Here is a 23,324-nt window from a genome sequence, read left to right as displayed (position 1 = left end):
ATGGATCATATATATATATATATATATATTGATACCAGGGATTCCTGCTGTGTTTAAAAGTTACTAGTGTATGTTAGGCTAGCTAATGTCCTAAAATCAGGCCATCAGCACCAAAGATGATCCGGTACAGACATTAGGGATAGGTGACTAATATATCTCCCTTCTCACTTGAACACAATCTCCCAAGCTGTAACTGACAAAGTGGCAGTATTATTCTCCTATACAGTATAGAAGGGAATGGTTTAAAATAAGGAGCTAATTCTTTCACTCAAACTTATTTAGTGTAGCCCAATATGCTTAGCAGTTGAATCTGAAACAATACTTTCTGCTATTTTACTTTGTTTTTAAACTTACAAATCAACAGAAAGCCCAACTCCCTCACACTAAGGTCATTGCCACAGTTATACCATTCAAACTTTCATTATTTAAATGTACCCTCAGCATTGATCTGAGGTTCAAACCGTTCCATTGTGACCGCTGACAAATCCTCAGGCTCGAGGCTCCAAACGCCAACTCCTTCTGCAGCCCCTGCTGCCATGGCGGCACCCAATGCAGTGGTTTCTGGCATGGAGGGCTTCACTGAGGGGAAAAAGTTCCATCAGCAACTCTGTAGTTCTCTCTGCCTAAAGAAAAGTTCTTCCAAAAGAAATACTCCCAGAGTTAAAGGAATGAAGGCTTACTAACCCACTGGAATATACAGAATGTCTGCTTGTAGCTGCATCAGAATTTTATTGCTGGTCATTCCTCCATCCACCTGCAAATGACTGAGTGGAATTCCACAGTCCCGATTCATGGCATCCAAAATCTAACATAAATCGATGCAATTAATATAATGAAACTACTTCATAGTAGCATCTCTAAAATGGCAATCCTCAACTGAAAAACCCTAAAGAACTCCCCAGTGCCTACAGAATAAAATAAAACATCTTATTCCAAGCCCTGTAGGATCTGGTTACAATCAATGTTTACTCTCAGAACTCTGCAATCAGCCCGAATTTCAGCAAGCCAAACAACTGTACTGCACCCTAGTTTCCTGCCTTCATGCCTATCCTTGTGCTGTTTCTTTTTCCTAATGTACTTGGCCTTCCCAGTGCCCAGCAGTTAACTGGTACTTAGAAAGTGGTAACAGCTGCAAAGAGAGGGCTAGGTGTGTGCTTATGTTTAACGTTTACATGGGCTTCATTTTTTACTAAGAATTCTTTTAAGTTTTTAATGAATTTCAGGCACTAATATATGATTTACAAGTGAAAAAAGGGAATTAAGTTGCCTGCCTGCCAGGCGCAAGGTCTTGAATTCTATCCTCAGTAATGAAAAAAAAAAAGAAAGGTGAATTAAGTGCATGATAACAGATATTACCTCTCGAGTTTGGAAACAAACAGCTTCTAACGCAGCAAAAGCAATATGGCATTTATTGGTGAATTGAGTAAGTCCACAGATTATCCTAAAAATACACATAACAATTTCAAATTGGAATAGTACAAATGAGCCATTGATCTGAAATGTCCTGACAATGGAATGGGTGAATCTGGGAGACAGAAAGGTACATGGAAAGAAAATTGGACATAATCACTAAGGAACTGGAAAATCCTTATAGTCCTTATTCCTGCATCCAGATATGGAAAAGTTCATGATTCATCTGGATAGATAACAGTAATGTAAAAGTGAACCAGTGTTACTCATTTAGATGAAATCCCTTTGCTACACTGTACAACTTGCAGATGATTTTTAAAACAAATGGCAATGACATTATCACAGGTATGGATGTGGTGGGTACTACTGTCTGATGATTTATAACTTCTTGGAGCTTAAAGACTAAAATTAGAGTCCACTATTACCACTCCTGTTCTATATGGTTCAGGAAACATTGGCCACAACAATTACACAAGAGAAAGAAATAAAAGGAATAAAGATAGGAAAAGAAGTTAAAATGTCACTATTTGCTGATGACATGATACTCTACATAGAAGACCCCAAAAAACTCTGCTAAAAATCTTCTAGACTTAATTCAAAGATTCAGTAGATTCAGTAACTGGATACAAGGTCAACACTCAAAAATCAATAGCCTTTCTGTACACAAATAACAGGCTCACTAAGAGAGAAATTAGGGAAACAATTCCTTTTACAATAGCATCCAAAAAAATGAAATATCTAGGAATCAATCTAGCCAAGGAAGTAAAAGACCTTGAAAATTATAGCACTCTGAAAAAAAAGAGATTGAAGAGGATATCAGAAAATGGAAAGGCATCCCTTGCTCCTGGGTAGAAAGATCTAACATAGTGAAAATGGCCATATTTCAAAAACTGCTATATAGATTAAATGCAATCCCAATTGAAATCCCAACAGTATATTTCAAAGAATTAGAGAAAAAATCCAAAAATTCATTTGGAACAAGAAGAGACCTAGGATAGCAAAAGCAAATCTAGGCAAAAAAGACATGACAGGGGGTATCACAATCCCTAACTTGAAACTATACTACAAGGCCACTGTGATAAAAACAGCATGATACTGGCAAAGAAATAGACACAATGATCAGCGAAATAGATTAGAAGTTTCAGACATAACTCCAGACATAGCCAGCCACCTCATCTTTGACAAACGAGCCAACTATCCTCACTGGAGGAAAGATAGCCTATTTAATAAACAGTGCTGGAAAAACTGGATTTCAACCTGCCACAGATTAAAACTAAATCCATATAGAGCTGGGGATTTGGCTCAGTGGTTCTGTGCCTGCCTAACAAGTGCAAGGTCCTGAGTTTGATTCCCAGTAGTAAACAAACAAACAAACAAACAAAAAACTAGACCCATATCTTTCACCACACACTAAACTAAAATCTAAGTGGATCAAAGATCTAAATATTAAAACAGAAACACTAAACTTGATGGAAGACAGGTTAGGTAGAATTCTTGAAGACACTGGCATAGGAAAAGACTTTATGAACAAATCCTCAGTAGCACAGGAGCTAAAAGAAAGAATCAACAACTGGGATCTTATCCTATTGATTCTTCACTTTTTTTTTTTTGGTACCAGGGATTGGACTCAGGACCTTGCACCTCAAGGCAGGCGGCAGAACCACTGAGCCAAATCCCCAGCCCTGGGATCTCAATCCATTAAAAGCTTCTACACTGCAAGACAAACCACCCAACAGAGCTAAGAGACAACCTACAATGTGGGAAAAAATTTACCAGCTGTTCCTCAAAGGACTACCATCTAGCATATATAAAGAACTTAAAAAAATAAGACCCCAAATTTAAAGACCCAATCCAAAACTGGGCATCTGAAATGAACAGACATCTCTCAGGCAAAGAAGTAAAAGCAGCAAATAAACACATGAAAAATGTTCAACATCACTGGTCATTCAAGAGACGTAGATGAAAACAATACTGAGATTACACTTCACTCCAGAAAGAATGGCTGCTATCAAGAAATTAACCAGTAAGAAATGCTGGTGGGGATGTAGGGAACCCTTCTCCATTATGGGTGGGAGTACAGCCTATTGCACAATGTGGGAATAAATATGGAGATACTTCAAAAAACTGGGATTAGAGGCCCTCTTTGACCCAGCTATTCCCCTGCTGGGTATCTTCCCAAAAGCATTCAAAGGATCATACCACGGTGACATATGTGCACCCATGGTTATAGTGGCACAGTGTGCAATAGATAAAACTTGGAAACAGCCCAAATACCCATCAACTGAAGAACGGATAAAGATGTGTTTTTTCTATAAAATGGAGTATGACTCAGCCATAAAGAATGAGCAACTAGAGTCATTTATAGCTAAATGAATGCACATTGAGGACATACTCAAGTGAAATAAATAGGTCACAGTGTAAATACTGAGTAGTTTTTCTGTGAGAAACCGAAAGTATAAATAAGAATCAAAATGTATAATAGATAATGTGAAACAGGAAAAAAAAGGTCAAAAGTAGAAGAGAAAGTTGGAAGAGTAGAGGAAAGGAAAGAAGGGGAAGGAATATGAGAAAAGGAAAAAACAGAAACTAAGTCTTTGTAAATAGGGAGGGTGGAGGGGTGGAAGGGAGGGCAGGGGAATGGGGGAAAAATAAGGACCAAGATATAATATGTAAAGGTACAATGAATGTCATCATATTGTATACCTAAAACGTACCAATAAACTTTAAAAAAAAGACTGAACTTAGAGTCACTAAACAGAAAAGATTTGCTTGGCATTTAAAAATAAGTTAAAAACAGATAGGAAACTATTAACTGATTATTAACTTAGTAAATAAATCAAGACCTCCCAAAGAGACTGTGTTATTAATAACTATCCTCTTTATGCTTTAATTGCTACACGATAGTTTTACTTATTTATGGAATACAGTGTGGTATTTTGACACATACGTAAAGTGTTTGATGATCAAATTAGGGTATTTAGCATATTCATCTTCTCAACATTTATTATTTCTCTGTGGTGGAACATTTAAAACCCTATCTTCTAGTATTTTGAACCATACTCTGTATAACAGTTAGCTATAGTAATACTTACCCTCGGGCACTAGGTTCCCAATAAGGTGCATATAACCCTGAAAATGCTGGGACAAAGTAGCAGCCATAAGAAGTACCAACTTCTTTAGCAAGTTTCTCTAATATTAAAAAAAGAAAAACAAAATTCACACTAATATTCTACTTTGTTAAATAAACATAACTATTTTCAAAATGAGTACAGGGTTTTTGGTTTCCAATTCAGTAGTATGAGAGATTGTTCCTAATTATAGTAGTATGCTAGGAGCAAAAGAAAACATTTCCCCTATGTTGGACATCCTTACTAAAATATAACCTAACTGAAGAAATCAAGAGACTGGATTCATTTCCTTAAGGTGTTTGAGCTTATTTCCCTTATTTTTAAGGTTGCTGATTAGTAGATGAAGAAACATCCTCTCATGAATGCCTAATCAAAAGTGTATTTCTGATTGTGTTACCTTCAGGCAATGGTAAACAAGTGTATGAAAGAGTGAATAGGTGAGTTCAAATTAATTATCCATAGACTGAATTCAGCCATATTTATACTTTTTTTTCTTGGTACCAGGGATCGAACTCAAGACCTTGCACTTGTGAAGCAGGTGGCAGAACCACTGAACCACTGAGCTAGATCCCCAGCCCAGCCATATTTATACTTAAATTCAATTAGAGGTACCAGACTTTTAATGCTCACTGTAATTTAGAAGTTAAAACTCCATCTCATCTGATAAAAGTAACTCAACTACTTTACCTGCAGATCTGGTCAATCTCTGGTGTTCAATTTTACAGTTGGGTGCCCTACCTTATCAGTCTATTATTAACCACTGTTAAGTATGTCAATTCACTGTTTAATAAATCTTCACAAAGTAGTCCTTTTGTATAAAGAAAACTTAAAATGGGGGGGGGCTCGGGATTTAGCTCAGTGGTTCTGCTGGTGCCTGCCTTGCAAGCTCAAGGTCTGGAGTACAAAAAAACAAAAACAAAAAAAACCCTTAAAATTGGGGCTTACATAATATATGGATCACATTTTTAGTGAAGCACAAGGATTTATAGATTGCAAAGTTAAATATCAAAATTTTTCATTCTTCAGATTTTTTGACCCTTTATTAAAACATACTCACCTATTTCCTCTGAGGTCTTAATAATTCCAAGATTGTCTCTTAGCCAACGAATAACAGCACCAGCTATGGCTACAGAACCCTAAGGGGGCGAAAAAAGAAATCAACTTTAGGACTCCCATAAAAATAATAAACTGAGTCTTCTAATATAAACATAGTTTTATCTAGGTCACTAATGGAAAGTTTTTCTGAGATAGGGAAAAAAGTAAGTCCTCCAGCCCACTCTTGTACGTATCTCTGTAGGTGGACATCAATCTTTTGAGCAATTTGATTCATATATACTTTTTTATCTGTTGCTAAGCTACCAAGGTATATGACCATCTAGAATATATTTGCATCTTATCCACAAAATTACTAGAACAAGCCACATTAGAATTTTCTTTGTGTGTTTTTTATGTCTAATAGCATAGAAAATCAAGCACAAAAAATATCAGAAGCTATCTCTTAAGAAATTATTCTTCACAACAAATCACCAAAGGTTGGAGGGGGTTATGGCTATAAGCATGAAAACATACAATTCAGAGTCAAAAGAACTGGATTTGAATCCTAGTTCTAGCACTTAATTGCTTTGTGATCTTAGGGAAATTACATAGGCTTTTTGTTGTTGTTTATTTTCTTGAGACAGGGTCTTGCTATGTAAACCAGACAAGGTTTGAACTTGCTACATAGCCCAGACTGATCTAGAACTTGCCTTGACTTTTCAAGTGCTAGGACTATAGGCATGCACCAAGTGTGGCTACTTAGGCTTTTTTGAGCTCCATTTCTTTACCTATAAAATGATGGTGATTATAACAATACTTACCTAAACAAACTACCATGAGGCTCAATATGAAAATACATAAGAAGGTTATTGTTGAATGTAAATATGTTCATCAATTTTTCTAAGTGTTAAAAAGTGTCAACGAAATTCCATCAACTGGGGAATGGATAAAAATGTGGCATATCCACACAATGGAATACTATTTGGCCCTGAAAAGGGATGAAGCACTGATGCATGCCAAAACATGGATAAGCCTTGGCAACATTACAGAGAGTGAAAGAAGCTGAGCACAAAACACCACATATAGTACTGTATGATTCCATTTATGAAGTGTCTCGAAAAGACAAATCCATGGACACAGAAAGTAGATGAGAGGTTGCTTAGATCTGGGGGGATGCAGTTATGGGGTTTCTCATTGGGTGAATAACAATATTCTAAATTGGTGGTAATAATTGTAAAAATCGGTGAATATACTAAAAACCGTTGATGTGTGCATTTTAAAAGGGTAAATGTAGTGGTATACGAATTATAACTCAATATAGCTATTATAAGAATCCTGAGGGCCGATGGAAATATTAGCACAGATCATCAGGAATTCCATTTTTTGCTCTGATTTTAAATATTTAGATAATTAATGTAAATCACTTCCACTGAGTCACCCCAAACCAAATATCTGGTAATAGTAAATGTAGGAACCAGCCACCAGTGTAACTGCATTACAAATGGTCACACTGGGCAGTGGTGCCGTGCCTGTCTTGCAAGCACAGGATCCTGAGTTCAATCCCCAGTACCGGAAAAAAAAAAAAAAAAGGTCATCCCATCTCCTTGTCAGATGTTAGGACATAAACTAGGGAGTGAATATAGTGACACATGCCATCATTCATAGCCTCTATGAGAAGTCACTATATATAACTGCAAAGCTGCAGAATGCCACCACTCTTTTCATTACACATGACATTTTTACTGTAAAAATTACGTGGGTAGCAGATTTCACATAATTTTGCAGATGTAGAAGGGACTGGGCTGGGGATGTAGCTTAGTGGTAGAGCACTTGCTTGGCTGTAGGAGGCCTTGGGTTCTACACCCAGCAATAGAAAAAGGGGAGGCTGAGGGACAGACAGAATAAATAATGGACTCGAACTCACCTCCCCTCCTTCCAAAAATTCTTAATATACATCCTAACTTTGACACATTTACATATTTAGGTACTTAGTGAGACCATGCAAGATAACTAAGTAAAATTTTCATTTAGAGACACTTCACTTTACTCTCAAATTTCCGTTTAAGCAGACAGGTAAGAGATAGCAGCTGCCAAATACTAGTAAATGTAAGTTTCTAGATCAGTGTTGTCCAATAAAAATATAATGGGAACCATATGTAATTTAAATTTTTGCCTCCTCTAAAAAATAAAACAGGTAAGATTACAACATATTTTATTTAACTTAATATGTTAAATTTGCATTTCAAAATATAGTCGATATTAAGGCTTTTGAGATGGTTTTTGTACTGTATCTTTGAAATCTGGTGTATATTCTGCCCTTCTAGCACATTTCCATGCAGACTAGCTACATTTCCGATCCCAATAGCCTCATGTAGCTAGTGGCTGCCATACTGAACAGAACAATTCTAGACCTAATTGGTAAAATAAATGTCTCTTTCCCTTATAGTCTCAAAAGACACTGTGCCTAAATGGCATCTAAGAAATGCTTGTATTTTCAATTATTTTAGATGACTAAAATTAATCTATGAGTTTTTTTTTAAAGCTAATGCGCTAGAAGTCCAGTCCAGCGTGGCTTTGTGTCTATCAGCCATCAGTACCTTATATCTTGGGAAACCAAGAGCTGATGTGCCTAATTTCCAATGGAAACAGTGGGATGCTAAATGCTTAGACAATTTTTAAAAAGAGGAAGCAATGTGGTTTTAGCAAAAGGAAAACCAAAATTTTGATTACAAGTTGACAACTGGGAGATATTATTCTGATTAAGTTGAAAAATATAAACACACTCCCAAGACTTCAGAAGCAAAAGATTTTTAAATTTGGTCATCAGGGGTACAGGTATTTTGTCATCACTGAAGAAATAGATTCAATATGAGAAAATAAAAGATGGATAAAAACACTTACCTAAAAGAAGTATATAATTTTGGTACAAGGATATAATATACTGTATGGTTTTACCTTTAAAGAAATTAATAAAAATGAGAGAAACCTCACAATTCATAAAAGCTATGTGGTCTTCTGAATTCAGAGGCAGATGATCAAATGGAAAATAGTATGATGCTTAGAAGCTGGACAGGAAGAGTGCAGAACAGAAACCTAAAATGATTTAAGAGGTGACTGTGTACTTGTTATCAATTAAGTTACCTCAAACTATACCCTAAATATAAAGTTCCAATATTTCAGTGCAGCACCTACAAAGATGAATCTTCCCTACTTCCAAGTCTTGACTCTGGAAATGTGCATGCAGGCCTAATAGTTATGCTCTAAAGAAGACACATGGTAAATAAGGATCAAAATGTGTAATAGATGATGTGAAATAGGAAGAAAAGATCCAAAGAGGAAGGGGAAGTGAGAGGGGTAGGCAAAAGTAAAGAAGGGAAAGGAATAAATATGAGAAAAGAAAAAAATGGAAACAAAGTCTTTGTAAATAGGGAGGGGTGCAGGGGTTGAAGGGAGGGCAGGAGAATGGGAAAAAATAAGAATCAAGATAGATTATGTAAAGGTGCAAATTCTCAATAATGAATGTCAACATATTGTATACCTAAAATGTACCAGTAAAACTGAATTTTTAAAAAGGATACAATGGAAGGGAGAGGGTAAGAGGAAGGATAAATTAAATGGTAACAGGGAGCCTGGAAATTGAAAAGCTAAGAAATAGGCTATGGGAAGACTGGACTAAAACTGACCAAGGAGAGCTGATGTAATTGTCATAACAGGCAAATGCACCCTTCCTCCAAAGCTCCTTGACACGAATGCCACTGCCACAAACAACAGTAAACACTCATGAGACTATTTCAGGGTGTAGTGGAGTTGCATCTTACAAGGCAGTTGGGGTTAATACTGATGAGTGTAGAGAAAATCATGTAAAATTAAGATTATTCTTTTTTTTTTTTTCGTACCTGGGATCAAACTTGGGATCTTGTGCTTTTTAGGCAGGCGGCAGAACCACTGAGCTAAATTCCCGGCCCAAGATTATTTTTAAATTACTTAAAATCATCCATTAGGTACAGTAAACACTTTTGTGTATACTACAGAACTATATAGACCTATATGTATATTTCATCTTGTATTTAATTTGTATATAATAGATTCCAAATACAAAGTCTAACTCCACGGCATTTTTAATGTCAGAGAAAAAGAGAACACACAAAGATATTTTTCACTGACTTCAATAACAAGTCAGAGAACTAAGATTAAAATGCGTTTCTTGGTCAGAAGGTGAATTTTTCAAGAAAGTACATTGTAAAGGTCTATAAACAATGTTTATAAACTACAGTAGCCAGTCTTCATTAAGGTGGTCTCATAATCCCTACCTTCTGGTGTTCACACCCATTTGTTTGTTTGTTTGTTTTTTTAGTACTGGGGATCGACCTCAGGACCTTGTGCTTGCAAGGCAGGCACAACACCACTGAGCTACATCTCTGGCCCTTCAAACCCATTTATGATCCCCAGCCCCTTGAGTATGGTGGGACCTCTGACTTGCTTCTAACCAACTGTGTACAACATCAAAGGTGACAGGATGCATGCAACAATGCATGTGTCACTGTGTTACCTTAGATCACTGCCGCTGCCTTTTCCCTCTCTAGCCAAGTTGAGCACTATGCAGCAAGGAATTGCAGGTGGCCTCTGGGAACTGACAGTGGCTTCCAGTTGATAGCTAGCAAGAAACTGAAATCTTTAGTCATACAACCTTACGGATTTGAATTCTGCCAATAGCCTGAGTGAGCTTGGAAACAAATGGAACCTCAGATCAGATCACAGCTTCAGCCAACACCTTACTGCAGCCTTGTGAGACTCTGTACCTAGACTCTACCCCAAAGGAACTAAGAGATGATAAATGTGTGATATTTTAAGCTATTTAAGTGTGTGGCACTATTTTTACACACCAATAAATGACTGCTGCACAGGCTTACAACTGAAATGCAAACTCTATCTCAAAAAGCATAAAAAATCAGATGACATAATCATAAATCGTATAGAAAAAGAGATGGGCAAAGAGACATTTAAAGAAACCAGTGGAGTGGCCGGGTATGGTGGCGCATGCCCGTAATCCCAGCACTCAGGAGGCTGAGGCAGGAGGATCACTGTGAGTTCGAGACCAGCCTGGGCTACATAGTGAGTTCCAGAGCAGTCCAAACTACATAGGGAGACCCTGTCTCAAAAAACAATAAAAAGAAAAAGAAAGAAAAAGAAACCAGTGGAGTGATATAGAGGAACTCTATTTGATATTTAAAAAGATAAAATAGTATAACAACCTAGGATTTCGTATTTAAATAATACTTATTAGTTACCATTTGCCAGCCTGCTGAAATAGACTGGTCAACAAGACAGACAAGCACCCTGGCCTCAGGAAGCTTATAGCTTAGTGATGGAATATAAAACACAAAAGTATCAAATTCCCTGGTAGACTCAAGTTCATAAACATATTAAGCGCTCCCAAAAGGATTTTATGGGTACATGTGTTTTGTGAAAAAAAAAATACTTAGTAAAGGAAGAAAAACAAGGAAAAGGAAAAGCCCAGGTTTGAGAAGATAGTGTACTATGAACAAATGACAATGGGAAGTCAGAACCACTTAATTACTGTATTGGTTTGCTCCCTTCTCTTCTACCACTGAGAAACATTTTCCAACTAGAAAGAATAAGTCAAATTTAAGTAGTTATATGAGTTTAAACTTGTAGAATAAGTTAAGGCTCGTATGCCCCACTTCCTATTTATAGATAATGAAAATGAGAATTCAGAGACAATGAAATGTCAGGCTTAGAATACCTGCTGAGGGCTCAGAAAAAGTTTTCCTGATGATGAAAAAGATGCAGATTTCTATAGCAACGGAGACAGTGGGTTTTTATTTCAAAAAAACACATTTGTTCTAAACATAGGATAACAGACAAAATATAAAAAGAGAAAACTAAGAAAACAAAAGGAAGACATGCTGTCTTAAATACAGAATGTCTATATGGGCAGATGTGGAAATGTACAACAGAATAGGACTAAATAAAGCCCAAGCACGATGGATTCTGATTTATTATTGTGTGTGTTTACAAGTAGTGACCAGGAACTGGCTCCTACAGAGGAAAAGTGTCCAAAATGCTTTGTACAAGATAGGGAATAGAATCAAGCTCAACACTTGAAGCCAGGGGCTAAGTGGAACTCTTCTACTTGTATAGTGATTCTAGAAAAACAAGCCACTGTCTCTTTAGCTGACAAGGGTTTAGGGCTTAATGGAGGATGAGGCTGGAAGTGGAAAATTCCAAAATATATGAAGAAATCCACAGTAAGAAATCAGCCAATATACCTTAATATCTGGAATAGAGTACATTCCAGTCTCACCAAGTCTTTAAAATGATTAAATTGAAAGTATTTTATGAGATAAATTGAAGCATGACTTCCATTAAAACACAAACATTAAATTATACATCAAAATAAAAGAGAAGTGAAAGAAAACTAGGTGGATCTGAAAAATAACCAAATAAAAATCCTTTAAGTAAAACTGTTGGATTAAATTTTCAAAAAATGTGATAGATGGGAGAAACTGTAGACTATAAAGAAATGACAAGTAATTCATACGCTGCTGGTGGGGTACAACTCTGTACATCTACTGTGAAAAATGGTTTGAAGAATCTACACAGAGCGAAGTTACACATTATCTACAACCTAGAAATTCTACTCCTAGAGTGGTATACATATATACATCATAAGATCCGTACAGATATGTTCATATTAGCATTTTTCATAATAGCCAAATAACAAAAGCGACTCAAATGTTACCAACAAATGACTACATACTAAAGTATGGCAATGAGAAAGAATGAGACAACAGCTATATCTAACAACATAGATGAATCGCATAAACAGAATGCCGAGTGAATGAAGCCAGAGCAAAGAATACACAGTATATGACTGCAACATACATGCATCAGCTCTCTTGTATTCTCTCTTATGTTTTTAAGATATAAACTATTAAAATCATGAAAAACTAAGGTATGCACATTGAAGTGTTAGAACTATAAGAAAAGTAAAGAAGTACCTGATGGTAAAAGGGTGGTGTTTATCTCAGGGGAGAAGGAAGAGATTGGTAAGGAGTGGCCTATAGGGGTTCCTGGGTGTTGGCAGCATTCTATTTCTTGACCTGGACACAAGTCACAGGGATCTTCCCTTTCTAATAATTTATCAAGCTATACAGTGATATTTAATGCTTTCTTCTGTACGTGCCCTATATTTTACAATACGGAAAGGAATTTTATGGGTTTTTTGTTTGTTTGTTTGTTTTAAAGCAAGAATTTGGAAATGGAAGGTAGATACTGAGAAACTCACCAGGGACGCAGCACAGAGAAACAAAGAGGTTAAAAAAATATAAAAAGGGCAGTTAAGAAACATGGAGGATGGGTTGAAAGGTTCCAATATTCATCCAATAGCAATTCCAGAAGAGGATGGAGGTAATGGTAGAGGAGCAATGTTTGAAGAGATAATTGTTGAGAATTTTCCAGATCTGAAGACAGACTTGGATCCAAGTACCTGACAGGATAAATAAAAATAAATCCAAACCCAGGCACATCATAGTAAAACTACAGAGCATCAATGATAAAGAGATGTTAAAAAAAACTCTTAGACAATAAACCAGATTATTTACAAAAGAACCACATTTAGACAATAGATGAAGTCTCATTAGCATAAAAAACAGCCAGAGGGATCGGGATAAATAATTGTTAATCTAGGATTTTATATTCATTCCCAAATGAGGGCAAAATAGAAAACATAGGCTTACTATACTACATTCTTACTAAAAGAACCATAAAAGGATGTCCCTCAGCAAGAAAAAAATGTGGATGAGCATATAAAAGGTGTGAGATGAAAGAAATGATAGTGGACACAGAAATGGACAAAAAAGTCAATGAATGTGATTTGACTCTTGACTGTAAGAAAAATATTACTAATTATTATGTTGAAGGAAACGGGGTATATGAAAACTTTTAACAATATGATTGTTATAAAGTGGTAAGGAGTAAAGCATTTGAGGTCCTCATCATGGTTGGGGGATTAAACATACTAAACAGCTATACATGTAGAAAAGCATGAAGTTAAATAGTAACTTAAAAATTCAAAGGTATACACAAAAGAAAATCACCAACCCCCCCAAAAAATTATATCGTACTGCTTTCAAAGCAGCAGAAAATGAAAGCAGCCTCAAAGACTGAAGATGGGTTGTTATAGTTTCAGTTTTTAAAGAGGTTAAAGAGTAAAAATTTAATATCCTGGACTTCTAAGCATAACAGTTTATCAAACTAAAGACATGATTATTAAATATATGTTTAGTAAGTATACAAAAAGAATTAGTATTAATTTACTGAGAAAAAGTTTTATCAAGCAAGCATGATTTCCTACCCATTTAAAAAAATTTAAAGCTATTTAATTCCAAAAACAAAAATTATAAAAGCATATAAAAGGGAAAAAGGAAAAAATCCTACATGCCACTATAAAACATGGTAACATATTTGCTTGTGTGTGGTAGTGTTGCCTGCTACGTCTAGGACTGCTAAGTTAGCAGATAAAAGAGGGGACATAGGCCAGTTGCAGTGAAAACAATCTCCAGACTTGGAAGAAGATGGGACAGTGGGGTGGCTCAGGAATGGAGGCTTTGATGTTCAAAAAATCTGGATTTGTATCCTGGATCTGCTAGTTATTGGCTGTCAAGTTACCTTGACCAAGTGACTCCAATTTCACTTCTCTAATTTCAGACTGTGTGTAAAACTAGAGGATAAGGACAGTGTAACTAAGTATGTTGTCATGTGATCTAAAGACACTTCCTCAGCTTTAACATTCTATGAGTTTAAAAGAAAGAACATGAATTGAAAAAATCATAAAGCATATGCTTGTTAAGTCTCCAGGTGAGACAAAACTAGAAGAGTAACAGTAAAGAATGAAAACAAATTCAGACAATATCAGAATATGCTTAACTCACTATCATGAAATTAAACAGGAAGAAACAAAGACCTTAATTTAGATTAACAAAAAATTATATACACAAATATGCAATGGAGCAGACTTGGTTTGACAATGATTCACTTGAGAGATGGCTCCTGGGGCCAATGGTATGAAGGAGTTACTAGATTAAATTAATGAACTCTCAGGCTAGAGTAGCACTTACTACAGTGAGAGAGGCACAAATCATATTGCTGAGCACAGGTCAGACCACATATTGTATTCTGTTAAGGAAGATGCTGGTGAACTGGAATCCATCTAATAAAAATATCTCAGAACTGCCAAGCATCTAGAAAATGAGAGAAGGACATTGGGGCAATTTTTCCTGGGGGAAGAAAGCTTAAATTGATAGCTGCATCCTAGTGTTCTGATACTCTTTGACAGGTGACCTCCATTCATCCCTTGAGGTGTTATTAAGAAGCAGTTTTGGTTGCTATCTTCAAACAGAAGTTGGATGGCTACTGGTGAAGGAAACAAGAGAAGGCTTTTCTACTGGGTGGGAAGTCAAGACTAGGTGACCCCTGTCCCTGAGGCCTTTGGCCGGTCTAAAGTGTCTAAAAACTAATTGCTAATTGTCTCCAGTGAAAGGAAAAACAACTACTGTCATTGTCGGTAATACTGATTGCCTGCATATTCTAATGTGCCTAGCCCTGGGCTAAGCACACTCCATCAGGCAGAAGATAGAAGGAGAGGGCTCATACGACTTTTAGTTCTGAGAAATGTTAAGATACCTTTAATACATAGAGCAAGTATTTCACAAATTCTTCTCTCCAAATAAGAGATTGTGTTAGGGGAAGATTATGCACATTATGGAGGTAAAGTCAGAAAATCTAATTTTTGTCATGCTCTAGGTCTAACAACTAAGAAAATGTTTACCTGCAAGTAGAAGTCTAAACCTTGGACCAAATTATTATCAGGCACTCCAGGAAATGAGCCTTGATAAGTTCTCAGATCATCTGTACACGTGCATGTTACAATGCAGCCATTCCAAAATTAACTATACAGAAACACTACGAAATGTGTCTTGACAAAAAGAATGCCGTGTCTCCGACTTTATAAATACGTTTCTAATGTTTCTCATACCAATTTACCACATCCTATAGACATACGCTAACATAATCCTACTATAATTTACAAACACGTTTGAGACAAACATTTCCAGTTATAAATGGAATAAACTGCTTCACTTTCTTTCAATATCAACATGTTACATAACACTTATTTTAATGGGAGAAAAGTAGAATTGTTCTGCCTTTTTCTGCCCAGTGGCTCTCTTTGGAACACTGGGGCATTTTAGTTATGAAAACATAGCATTTGAAATTGAAAGAAATGTTAAGAGAGTAAGATATTCACTTTATTAAACTTCAGAGATAGAAAACCTTAGATTGCAGAGTAATCAAGATAGTCCCATGGTGATACAACTAATTGCTATAACTGAAGGGATAATGTGATATAGTCTCTTGGGGGCTCTGACCCCAGTTCAGTCCCAAATTCTTTCCACTCAATCAAAGGCCAAGAAAAAAATGAAAAATTTTCAGTCCAATATATTAAAATTTACCGTAAATGGTGCTAGAGAATATTTTAATTTTCATGAGCTCTAAAGGTCATATCATTCATTGACTGAAAAGAACTTACCTCCAATGCATAATATACTGGTTTGTCTCTGCCAAGTTTGTAAGCCACTGTGGTTAGAAGACCATGTTCAGAAAATACACACTGTAGGAAAGAAAAAGAGATTTCAGTATGGAAAGAATGAAAAAATAGCATGAGAAAATCTGTAAAGCTAAAACGACAGACACAAAGTAATCAAGTCAATAAATCAATTTTAAGAATAACTCTTACTCAAAACTATCAGTATTAAGAACACACTTAAGCTGTACAAAAAAGTTATTACTTGTTCCAAATCAGATCTACATTAAGAATCGGGTAAGATCACCATCAAGATTTCCCACCAACACAATTAAAAACACACATACAAAATTAAAAGAACACGAAATGGTTTTTACTAGAATTCCAATTTAATGATTTTAATCATTTTTATTAAACTCTAAACCCTGATCAAGATTTTGCAAAACTTTGAAATTATGCAAAAGTCACTGAACAGCAGATTATATTCAAGCATTATTTATATAAATTTGAAGAATTCCATCAATCTTCTAATTTAAAACAAAAGCCAACCTTATGTCCTGTGTTACATAGTAGGAAACATCCTGTTCCATACCTATAAGTGGGGAAAAGAGTGAACAGTATGATGATTTTATTAAAGCAAAGGATAAACATTAATAATATAAATGACCTAAAATGACATTTAATTTAGTACAATAAAAGCCATTACACTAATATTAGATAACTTTACTCTTTATGGAAGAACATTTCAAAGATCAGCCTAGAAGAAAATGTACTTAGTGCAACCTTAATGGGAAAGAATGCAGCTATAGTACTTAGCATTTAGTCAGTCACAGCCCACGACTGTGTTTACTGAATTATAACAAATTCTATGTTCTGTCACAGTTATATTACTACTAACTTACATGGAGTGAAGCATCATGACTAACAGCCATTCACCAATGGAGCTGGCGAGCTTGGATCTACCATAAATATTGTCATAAACTCAAAAACACCACTGTCTTCAGGCAGGGTAGGGAGGCTAGACATAGAGTGTGAGAGAGTAGAGTTGAAAACCTGGGGCTTTAAAAGTGGCATAGGAAAAAAATGCTATTGAAGGTCGATCTTTCCTATTCTCCCTGCAGGACAGAGTGGGCTAATCAGGGCTGTAATGTAACATGGTTGATACAGAAGAATTTATTTTGTGGCAGTCTTATCGGTATAAGCTTTGCATTATGCAACAAGTCTGCCACTTGGACATTAATGAGTAGTTTTGACTTGTTCCAGGCAGATAAGTGTTCCAAACTGATACCAGTAATGGTCACAGAGAAACAGTTTTCAATTGAGTTGGGATAACAAGGCTACGACAGTCACCATTAGCTCTGCCCAAGCTCAGGATTCCCTCCCACAAGTCTTACTATTGTGCGCTGTGCTACTGCAGTTCTAACTGTGCTGGTGACATCCCAGAAGGTAGGACAAGGGACAATGCTGAGTTCAGGGGCTAGCAGAAGGATCTTAGCAGAAGCTACTACCTGTCACCTGACTTGGTAGTCAACAGGTCATGCGAGCTGCCTTTTTCTTGGGCAACAAAAGTGAACCAAAGGTAGTTTTTTCTGATTAATATTTTCTTTAGGCATCACTGTTCTGAATAAGCGTTGGCCCAAGATACTCCATCTTCCCTTACTCAGGTAAGATTCTTGGCCTGCTTGATGAAGAGGTGACACATTCCGGGATCACAGGACTAATGAAATAATGAAGTTCGTAAAGACATGTGTTAAATAACACTAGGTATATGTATTACACTTACAAATTAAAACACATAAATCACTCTGCCTTTTACTACCATATTGTTAAAAAAGCTAAGTTTCAACTTAATCTCTCTTAATAAATATTCATAGAGGGGTGAAGGGAGGGCAGGGGTATGGGGAAAAAATGAGAACCAAGACCTGTCATGTAAAGGTACAAGATCCCAATGATGAATGTAACTGTACTGTATACCTATAAACTCAATGAGGAATAAATAAGTAAATATTCATAAAATTAAAGTTAATGATCATTTCATGCTTTTTAAAGGGAAATTCGAACCAATTCAGCACCCATATAAGCACTATATTGAATGATTATATACTAATTTTAAAGTACAAAATTGATAAGAAGGCTCAGGGCATTTAATAAAAATGAATTCTTAAATTAATGCATTTAGTAAGTACTGATGGCTATTAATGTAAGAACAGAATTCTTTGCTACCTGTAGACCATGGCTTTCAAAGCAGTCAACTATTTTTGTTTTAAGTTATATTATTCCATCTTCCCAGTCATTAAGCATATATGGAACTTTCAGCATTTATGTGGTCCACATAACCTGTCTCAACAGTTTGCTGTGTTCAAACACTCCAGAAACGTATCTGACTCTTCTACCTTCTTCAGAGGTAAAGGGTGCCTGATGACCTTCAGGACTACTAGGTTAGGACTGAGCAGCCTGGAGATGTGTGCTAATGATGATCTATAGGGGCAGGGTAAGGGGCCCGTGGAAATGCTAGGAAGAAGCTAAAAGACTTTTACAACTATGCAGCACCTCTGGGGAGATAAGGTAGCTACCTCAAGTTCTCTTTTGAAAAATGAAATTTAATGTCCAAAAACCTCGGGTTTGTTTTAGAAAAAGTCATTGGAAATTACAAGCTAAAATAAGAGAGAAATTGAGGCATCTATTTTTCCTCGTGTTGAAATAGAGATAGGCTTTCCATCGAACACTGAGCTGCCTGTCACTTTCTCCCCACTGAAGTTGGAAAAGTTTTGACTAAATGCTCAATCTCATTCTCTCCAACCTCTTAGGACTTGTTTCTGTCCATCACTTCTCTCCCATTTATTCTATAACATCTGCCTTTTCTTTGCTCAGACTCCAAAGAAACACTCTCTGGTCTTGCCATAACTTCAAACCAAAACTAAAACTCCCAAAATGTCACATGATTCTGTGAACCTCACAAACTATGTACTTCTCTCATCATTCCTGGATGGTTACATTTCTGTGACACACATTCTATCTTCTTGTTGATTTATATGTACTCACACTTCCTTTGACCACTTGAAACTTGGCTCCCATCTTGAGCACCATTCTAAACCTTCATTCTTGGAGGTCACCAAATGAAGAACTAATCTCTCTATACAATGGTGTATTTTCAGTTTTTAGGCTATATAATCTATAGTACAGTGGTTGGCACTGTTATCCATGCTTCCCTTTTCAGCATCTCTATGCTGGCTTTCCACATTAATCAACACTGCATTCTCTGTTCTTGACTTCTTTATCCTAGTTTATCCTATTTCTCCTAAACACCTTTATCTGTACACTTATTCTTTTTTTGTTGTTTGTGTTTTTTTGAGACAGGGTCTCACTATGTAGTTGAGACTGACCTGGAGTTCACTATATAGCCCAGGCTGGTCTCAAACTCACAGTGATCCTCCTGCCTCAGGCTCCCAAATGCTGGGATTACAGGCCTGTGCCACCACACCTGGCTTGTACACTAATTCTTGATAATGCCATTTACTTTTATTTTTAAAATTTATTTTTATTGGTACATGTTTGTGATACATAATAAATACATTCATGGTGGGAAATTGGTAAATATACAAATGGCATCCTGATCCTTTCTGCTTTCCCTCCAACTTCCCACTGTCTGCTTTTATTACTTCAAAACCTCATCTTTATAGGAGAATAAAAAATCTCTCACCATTGGGCCAGGGATTTAGCTCAATGGTTCTGCCTCCTGTCTTGGAAGGGGCAAGGTCTTGAGTTCAATCCCTGGCACACACAAAAAAACAAAACCTCAACATTTATACCAAACTCATTCTATATTTCCAACTGTGTGTGATACTCTTGCTAACCAGAAAATAATCAGCCTTGAAAGCTACAGATAAAAAGAACCTCCATGAAGGGCCAGGCATGTAGCTCAGTGGTGCCACATCTGCCTGGAGAGCGCAAGGTCCTGAGTTCGATCCCAGGGGTCGGAGGCTTGCTTTACCTGCCATTTTAGAGTAGTCACTAACCAAGAGAATTGTGAGGTCTACTCTTCTGTATGACACTGGGCATCACCATGGTAACAATCAGCACTTATTTTCTGGTTAGGTCTTATTTTCAAGGAAATATTGTACATAACCTAGCAGCATCACAAAAGTACTTCTAACAGAATTCCTTCTACTTAGACCCATTCTTTCCTTTGGCTAAACTTAACTGCTGTGTCCCAGGACCCAGACTTAGTAACTGCTTGCCTTGCCACTCTGAAGCTTGCTCTGTTCCCATTCTCTGAATTCATGTCCTCGTTACTGGGATGAATAGTGTCTTCCTCCAGGGACTCTTTGCCTCTAGTCTCTTCTCCCTTTGACCCAAGACTTGTGTTATTGACAACTCCAGTCATGTATGAACACCAACTCATAAACCTTTGGAAGTTTCTCACTGCCTGTCAAGAAAAAAAACTCATTGGCCTGAAATTTAGGACTTTGTAACACCATCCTACCCCTATTCTCTAGTACTTCCTTACCACAATGTTCTCTACATTCTCAAACATTGTCAATTTTCCTGTTTGTTTATTTGTTCAAAGTTTCTTGCATTCACCAATACTGCTCATTCTTCAAAACAACTTGTTACTAACATAATCTTTGGTACCTTTTTCCCTCTTACTTTGAAACCCAACAGAATTACTAGAAAATTTCTTATGGTACCTGGTCCGGATGATATTAACTGCATACCTGTGTTCTTTCCCTTCAGAGATCAAAATCTTACAATTTGTAATTTTTCTCCTTATGATCTGCAGGAGCTACAGAAGTACTCAAACAAGCACTCTATAATTTCAATTAATCATTTAGGGATTTGGCTGTTAATGCTTAAGGAGAGGAATAGAGAGAAGAGGAAACAGGCTATTTTATTGGGTCCCACCATATGACATTTAGATATAGCATCTGAGTTATTAGCATTAGTGTTCCTGGCAGAGGAGGACAAAACAGAAAAAATAGCCTAGTGTTCTGTAACTTCTGATTCATCTGCCTGGAACCCAAATTCAAAGAATACATTCCCCTATTCATGCTGACTAAAGTGCTCCCATAACCTCAGGTTATTATGACCTATGAAGAATTTTCATATCCCTTCTCCCCAATAAATTCCCAAATTATGTCACATTCTCACATGAGCACTGCTGACCCTGATAGACTACAAAGAACATACATTCTAGAAATGTTAATATCCCATTATTCACAAAAGGACTTAATCACTGAAGTTGTAATTCATGTGAGAATTAGGAAACCCTCATAAGAACTATTAAATATACTCTCTTGCCAGGCCTATGGAAACTTCCCCTACATAGGGACAATAAATAAAGAGGTAAAGAGCCCCAACTAAGGAATGAGAGGAATTCAGGTGCAAATAATATCTCCCACTTACCAGCTGCATGATATTAAAAAAATTGATCTATGAAATGGGAATAATAGGATTTGTATAGGATTAAATGATATCATGTCTAAAATACATGGGACATGATGTATTATACATTAGCCATTGGCTGAGCATGTGCTATAATTATCAGTATTATTTTAGCTTTTGGGGCATATAATATATGTGATTGGTGTTTTTTTTTTAATGTTTACAAGAGTAGCCACAAATAGTATAGTTAATGATATAACAGGAAAAAAAGAACACCAAACTCAGAATCAGAAGGTTTAAGCCTGAAATGTGGCTCTGCCTTTGAATCAAGGCTATGGCCTTCTGCAAGCACTTGACCTCTCTGAGCATTAGTTTTCTCATCCCAAAGTGGGAGTCATCTTCTCACTACTCTTTTAGAAACAGGGCTGAATGAAAGGTAGTAAGAAGATTAGGAGAAAAATGCTCAGATTTCTACTTCTTTCTATTTCTTGTCAGAAGAGAAACTGCAGATAAGAGGGGGGAAAAGCACCAGGTGTGCTGGCACATGCCTATAATCTCAGCTACTCGGGAGGCTAAGGCAAGAGGATCTCAAGTTCGAGGCCAGGCTGGCAACTTAGTGAGACACTATCTCAAAATAAAGAGTTTAGGCTGGGGATGTAGTACAATGCTCCCAGAGTTCAATCCCCAGTAACACAAAAATAAACGAATGAATAAATAAAAAATGAAAGGAGAAAGAGTTGGGTTAAGAAACAACCTTGAAGATACCATAAAAATGACTTCATTGTTATGGTGAGAAAAACTTGGGACAGAAATTACATGCTGAAAACTGTATTTCAAATCATGACTCTTCTTCACCTCTTCCTAGTTGTCCCTCCTGCTCTCAGTATCTCTCTTCAAAAAAGGCAATAATATTTGGAACCAAAATATAATTCCTGGAGTGGAAAAGGCTAGGAATTTTATAAATTGAGATCATTACAAGCTATATCTGGCTAGGCATGGTGGCTCACGCCTGTAATCCCAGGACTCAGGAGGCTGAGGCAGGAGGGTCACTGTGAGTTCGAGACCAGCCTGGGCTACATAGTGAGTTCCAGGTCAGTCTCAACTACATAGTGAGGCCCTGTCTCAAAAAAGCCAATTAATCAACCAAACAAACAAGCTGCATCTGTGTGTTTACATATGGTGCGGTGTATTTCATTTGAAGGAGATAAAAAAAATGGTAAAATAAAATGTGTATATCCATACTGGTATGATTAATCTATTGATTTCTGGCTTAGATGAACTTCAAAAGCTTTCTATCAAAGCACCAAAGGGGAGAAACACACAAGGGAGCATTAGTTTTGAAGTTTGTTTTTAAACTTACGTGTTTTTGGCTTGTCCATCCTGGAAGCACATTTGTCCTACCAAAGCAGCAGACTGGTCCCCCAAACACTGAAAACATAAATGACATCACTACTAATTTCCTTTTCATAAGGATTTACTTTTCTTATTCTATTTATTAAGGAATAAATTGTCCTTATATTTCTTCCATTTGGCCATTTCCCCATTTGTTATTACCCCAAAAGACAACAGGTATGGGAAGAGAGAGGATTAATTTCTTCAAAAGATCCTCAATAACCCATACTACATCACATAAGAACACAAAATCAGTCCGTTTTGTTGCTCTTACTATCCTTTCTAGTTTAGGAAGGGGCTCAATGATTAAGATAGAGGAGGAAAGTTACAACATAGGGCGGAGATAGGGAAGTGGCATGGAGATATTTGGTGAT

The 23,324-nt window shown here is 36.6% G+C and overlaps 1 protein-coding gene across 1 annotated transcript in view; it reads right to left on the bottom strand.

The window, feature by feature from the left end:
- Gk (glycerol kinase) overlaps nt 1-23,324 on the bottom strand; it is a 71,885-nt gene that overhangs the window by 10,100 nt on the left and 38,461 nt on the right. Inside the window, exons 11-18 of the mRNA XM_033760156.1 lie at nt 22,919-22,986; nt 16,726-16,768; nt 16,183-16,263; nt 5,596-5,674; nt 4,503-4,599; nt 1,357-1,441; nt 685-805; nt 436-579 (exon numbers count right to left, since the gene is read on the bottom strand). Of these exons, the coding sequence (XP_033616047.1) occupies nt 436-579; nt 685-805; nt 1,357-1,441; nt 4,503-4,599; nt 5,596-5,674; nt 16,183-16,263; nt 16,726-16,768; nt 22,919-22,986 (718 nt within the window). The remainder of the gene's footprint in view (nt 1-435; nt 580-684; nt 806-1,356; nt 1,442-4,502; nt 4,600-5,595; nt 5,675-16,182; nt 16,264-16,725; nt 16,769-22,918; nt 22,987-23,324) is intronic.

Source organism: Fukomys damarensis, unplaced genomic scaffold, assembly GCF_012274545.1.
Source record: "Fukomys damarensis isolate Sample0158 unplaced genomic scaffold, DMR_v1.0_HiC HiC_scaffold_39, whole genome shotgun sequence".
NCBI classification, from domain to species: domain Eukaryota; kingdom Metazoa; phylum Chordata; class Mammalia; order Rodentia; family Bathyergidae; genus Fukomys; species Fukomys damarensis.
Note: the sequence above shows the minus strand (reverse complement) of the source record. Positions and strands in the feature narration are given on the sequence as shown.